General features: G+C 51.8%; 1 protein-coding gene across 3 annotated transcripts in view; it reads left to right on the top strand.

The window, feature by feature from the left end:
• The window catches only part of lrrc4ba (leucine rich repeat containing 4Ba), a 35,468-nt gene extending 30,475 nt beyond the window's left edge, over positions 1 to 4,993 (top strand). For all 3 annotated transcript variants that reach the window (XM_035530020.2, XM_035530016.2, XM_081711412.1), the window contains 2 exons: positions 258 to 745; positions 2,698 to 4,993. In XM_035530020.2, the coding sequence (XP_035385913.1) occupies positions 500 to 745; positions 2,698 to 4,644 (2,193 nt within the window). In that variant the 5' untranslated portion in view covers positions 258 to 499 and the 3' untranslated portion in view covers positions 4,645 to 4,993. The remainder of the gene's footprint in view (positions 1 to 257; positions 746 to 2,697) is intronic.
• Positions 4,994 to 5,510: the final 517 nt, after the last annotated feature.

The raw sequence follows: 5,510 nt of genomic DNA, 5'->3' as shown, positions 1-5,510 counted from the left end.
GGAGCCTTTTGCCCCACACTACACCTCTACAGTGATTAAGTGGTTCATTTTTTCCACGATTCATAGTGTGTAATTATTCTTTGTGCACATCGCACAATTCATAGTAATTATGGAGTGCCATATTTAAGCAGGATTTATATCTGTTTATGTATAAACATGATTTATATCAAGGATTTATGTCTGCGTTGTGACCTTGTGAGAAAGGCAACAGAGTGAGGCTCCATTGTTCTGACGTGTGCTCTCTTTTTCTGTTCCAGTAACACGTGTGCTTCACTGGGAGAGGGTGCTTGAATTCTCAGAGGACCCTCGAAAGCAACAGAGACACAATATATGTAAATGTGTCATATCTTCATTAGAATAAAGAACGGAGGACCAGCGTTACCGCACACGGCCCAGCACACACCCAGCCTCCAGCTGCCCGTGAACGACGGATCTCTGCCTTCTGGAATCAGTCTGTTATAAACCCTCGGAATACAGGAAGGGTCATGACCCAGTTGCCATGCGTATCACCACGGTGACCGGACTTCCTAGCCCCTCCCCCCTCTTCCTCCTATTAACCCAGCTGCTGCTGTGGCTCCTCCTTCCTGGCCAAGAGGTAGCAGGAGCCACGTCTACCTGCCCTGCACCTTGCAGTTGCTCCAACCAAGCCAGCCGAGTGATCTGCACCAGAAGAAGCCTGGATGAGGTGCCTGAGAATATATCCAACAACACACGATACCTCAACTTACAGGAGAACTCCATACAGGTACACATAATGTACACACTCACCAAGATCTGGATATGCATGCGGGTGTTTGTGTGTAGCAGAATGTGGATGTGTGTTTGTGTGTATTTGCGTGTAGATGTGTGTTTGTAGTTGAATTTGGATGTGTGTTTGTAGTTGAATTTGGATGTCTTTTGAATCTTGGGGTGTGTATTTCTGTGTAGTGGATGCATGTTTAGTTAAATGTACATCCACGTGCTTGAATGTGGATGCGTGTGTTTTGCGTGAAGTTGAATGTGGATACATGTGTTTGTGCGTAGCTGAACATGCATGTGTGTGTTTGTATGCAGTTGGCCATGCATGTGTGTTTTTGTGTGTAGTTGTACGTGCATGTGTGTGGTTGTATGTAGTTATCCTTGCATGCATGTGTTTGTATGTAGTTGTACATGCATGCGTGTGTGTTTGTATGTAGCTGAATGTGCATGTGTGTGTTTGTATATAGTTGTACATGCATGCATGTGTTTGTATGCAGTTGATCGTGCATGCATGTATTTGTATATAGTTAAATGTGCATGCTTGTGTTTGTATGTAGTTGTATGTGCATGTGCATGTTTGTATGTAGTTGTATGTGCATGTTTGTATGTAGTTGTACGTGCATGTTTGGATGTAGTTGTACGTGCATGTTTGGATGTAGTTGTATGTGCATGTTTGGATGTAGTTGTACGTGCATGTGTGTGTTCGCCTGTCGGCAACTTCACGGTGTTAATTACCGAAGCATCAAGCGCGTGTAACAGGACTGCAGCTTAAACAGTGAGAAATGGCAGTCTAAGCGCCACAGCACTGAAGCAGTCAACAGATCATGCTAATGGCGGCGTGTGTCAGCCTCGTGCTAGGCAAGGGGCCCAAACGCAGCGTGTTCAGTTCCACACAATCTTAGACAGACTTAGGATCGTATCAATCAACAAGCCCTTACACTGTGGTCTGAAAGGGTTAACAGAAAACACTTTTATCAAAATAAGAAAAATCTCTCTTCATGTTTCTGGTTTAGTTGGTTATATCCTAGAGCCCCACCTGAAATGATTAAAAAGCTAAAAATATTTTAACACCTCAAGGCATCCTAGATTTTTTTTGCTGCCTTTCTCTCTTGTTGCTCTGCATCCTGAAAGTGGAGATTTGAGTTTCTACCAGTTTCATACCTCCCTCTCCTCCCCTCTCTACTCCTCTCCTCTCCTCTCCTCCCCTCTCCTTCCCTCCCCTCTCCTAACCCCTCTCCTCCCCTCTCCTCTCCTCCCCTCTCCTCTCTCCTCCTCTCCTCCCCTCCCCTCTCCTCCCCTCTCTTCTCCTCCCCTCTCCGCCCCTCCCCTCCCCTCCCTTCTCCTCCCCTCTCCTCCCCTCTCCTCTCTTGAGAGCATTACTGCCGTTCTGATCCTCAGAGTAGCCCAGCACTCTGTCCCTCCTCTGTGTCAAACAGCAGAGTCTAAAAGCTCCAGCATGCCTTGCTTGTCTTCTCTCTCCATAATCAGGCTCTTTTACACGTGCTCCCAGCTGTGTGCTCCTTGGGTGTGGTCCTGTCAGACAGATGAGCTAATTCCATGCTTTTCTTCCATGGGAATGTTTTATAAATACTTGCTCTGAGACAACAGGACATGGCAAATATAGCACAAGCCAGATGAGGTTTGTGACTAACTGAAAGTCTTTTTCCCTCCTAACAATGGCTCTGTGCTCAATAATCATTTGTAGAATGCGTTTCACGCCTACATCTTTGACTGCACCATTTATCTACAATTTCTTTTTTTTTTTTTTTTACAAGAAACAAACATTCAGATCAAACACAGATTCACATCAGTGGAGAAGAACTGCTGTGATTGGAACAACACATAATTGAGAGCTCTATTTGTGATAGAACTAAAAATAGCCATCAATCAAGTTTTAGGGCAGAGAAAAGCAATGAGCTGGGTCTGTGCGCTAGAGTTAACGGAGCTTCTCTCTCCCAGGTGATCCGCTCCGACACCTTCAAGCACCTGCGTCACCTGGAGATCCTCCAGCTGTCCAAGAATCAGATCCGGCAGGTGGAGGTGGGCGCCTTCAACGGCCTGCCCAACCTCAACACCCTGGAGCTGTTCGACAACCGTCTGACGCTGGTGCCGTCACAGGCCTTCGAGTACCTGAGCAAACTGCGGGAACTGTGGCTGCGGAACAACCCCATCGAGACGCTGCCGGGCTACGCCTTCCACCGTGTGCCTTCGCTGCGCCGCCTCGACCTGGGCGAGCTCAAGAAGCTGGACTACATCTCCGACGCCGCCTTCGTGGGCCTGATCAACCTGCGCTACCTGAACCTGGGCATGTGCGGCCTGAAGGACATCCCCAACCTGACGCCGCTGGTGCGGCTGGAAGAGCTGGAGTTGTCCGGGAACAGGCTGGAGATCATCCGGCCCGGCTCCTTCCAGGGCCTGGAGTCGCTGCGCAAGCTGTGGCTGATGCACTCGCAGATGTCCGTGATCGAACGCAACGCCTTCGACGACCTCAAGAGCCTGGAGGAGCTGAACCTGTCCCACAACTCCCTGCACTCGCTGCCCCACGACCTGTTCACGCCTCTGCAGAAGCTGGAGCGCGTGCACCTGAACCACAACCCCTGGGTGTGCAACTGTGACGTGCTGTGGCTCAGCTGGTGGCTGAAGGAGACGGTGCCCAGCAACACCACCTGCTGCGCCCGCTGCCACGCCCCGCCGTACCTGAAGGGCAAGTACATCGGTGAGCTGGACCAGAGCCACTTCACGTGCTACGCGCCCGTTATTGTCGAGCCGCCCACCGACCTCAACGTGACCGAGGGCATGGCGGCAGAGCTGAAATGCCGCACGGGGACGTCCATGACATCCGTCAACTGGATCACACCCAATGGAACTCTGATGACGCACGGCTCGTACCGCGTGCGCATCTCCGTGCTGCATGACGGGACGCTCAACTTCACCAACGTCACTCTGCGGGACACCGGCCAGTACACCTGCATGGTGACTAACTCCGCCGGCAACACCACGGCGACCGCTGTACTGAACGTGACCGCGGCAGACACCAGCGTCAACTACACATACTTCACCACCGTCACTGTGGAGACCGTGGAATCCACAGGGGACGAGGACTCCGCGCTGCGCTCCATCAACGAGACCACCATCCGCATTCCCGGGCCGACGCCGTCCGGGCGTTTCTGGCACAATGCCGTGTCGACCACAGCCTCCTCATTGTCCGTGGTTGGCTCGTCGTCGTCTCCCCGGGCGACCAAGCCCACCTTCACCGTCACGGTCTCCGAGGCCAGCTATCCCTCCGGGCTGGATGACGTGATGAAGACCACCAAGATCATCATCGGCTGCTTTGTGGCCATCACCTTCATGGCGGCGGTCATGCTGGTGGTCTTCTATAAACTGAGGAAGCAGCACCAGCTGCACAAGCACCACGGCCCTGCCCGTGCCATCGAGATCGTCAACGTGGAGGATGAGATCGGCGCGGGCGTCCGCGGCAGCGGCCTCTCCGGAGGCTCCGCTGGGCCCCAGGGTGGAGCAGGCGGAGGCAGCCAGGGCCTGCGCCTTCACCACCCCGAGATCGTCACCCTGCCCAGCCTGGCCAGGGCTGAGCATCTCAACCACTACTACAAGCCCCACCACTTCAGCAGTAACATGATGTGTCTGGGCCTGGCAGCGGGTGGGGGCCTCAACAACAACAACAACCCCTCCCCATGCACCCAGGCCCAGAACACAACCATCTCTTGCGCCCAGATGCCCGTCTCCATGGGCACTGGGCCGTGCTCCATTCCATCGCCGGTGCCCCTGCCCACCCTGGGCATCCACGGCTCACTCAAGGGCCTGATGGGCAAAGGGCAGAACCCTCAGATCGAGCCCCTGCTGTTTAAGAGCGGCTCCAAAGAGAACGTCCAAGAGACTCAGATCTAAGACAGCGAGTGAGAGAGTGGGAGACAGAGAGAGAGAGAGAGAGAGAGAGAGGGAGATTTTTTTAAATGAAAGAGAAAAAGAAGGCATCAGGGAGACAGAAACAGATGAAGGACACACAGGCTCTCCAGCGGCTGTGGGTACGATCTCAGGTGTAACGCGTGAGGTAGACCCAGCATTGTGTGACGCGTTTCCTCCACGAGAGGAAGTCACAACTGTGGACCACTACAAAGCTGTACTGCAACAGCAGAGAGAGAGAGAGAGGGAGAGAGAGAGAGAGAGAGAGAGAGAGAGAGGGAGAGAGAGAGAGAGAGAGAGAGAGAGAGGGAGAGAGAGAGAGAGAGAGAGAGAGGGAGGAAGACAGAGAGCCCCGCTGCAGTTAGAGTAGCCCATAGCAAGCCACACTCCGATCAACATGAAATACAATAGCGTCAGCAAAGGGACTAGACCCACACCACAGCATCGATCTCCTATCAGTCCAACGCATTCGAATGTAATGTCACATTAGTAATTACGTGCCAAACTTGCCAAAGCCAAATCTTTGTGCAACAGCATCAGGAAGCATCACACACACACACACACACCCCTCCACATGCACATACACACTTTCTGACAGAAAGTGTTGAAGACAGTTACACCACCATGTATCTTAATGCCATGTTGAGATGCTCTGAAAAAATAAGAATACAACACACAATGCACAATATGCATTAGATGTGTTCATACATTCATAAATTGTGTGTGTGTGTGTGTGTGTGTGTGTGTGTGTGTGTCTCACTGGAGCAAGTGAAAGTGTTTTAGAATGGCAGAGCTGTTGACTAAAGCAATGTCCATCATTTAGTTGGGAGTAGAAGCTTGTAGCAGCGGCG

The sequence above is a fragment of the Electrophorus electricus genome, chromosome 3 (assembly GCF_041902795.1).
Source record: "Electrophorus electricus isolate QZ-2024a chromosome 3, ASM4190279v1, whole genome shotgun sequence".
NCBI lineage: Eukaryota > Metazoa > Chordata > Actinopteri > Gymnotiformes > Gymnotidae > Electrophorus > Electrophorus electricus.
This window is presented reverse-complemented; position numbering and strand designations above follow the sequence as displayed.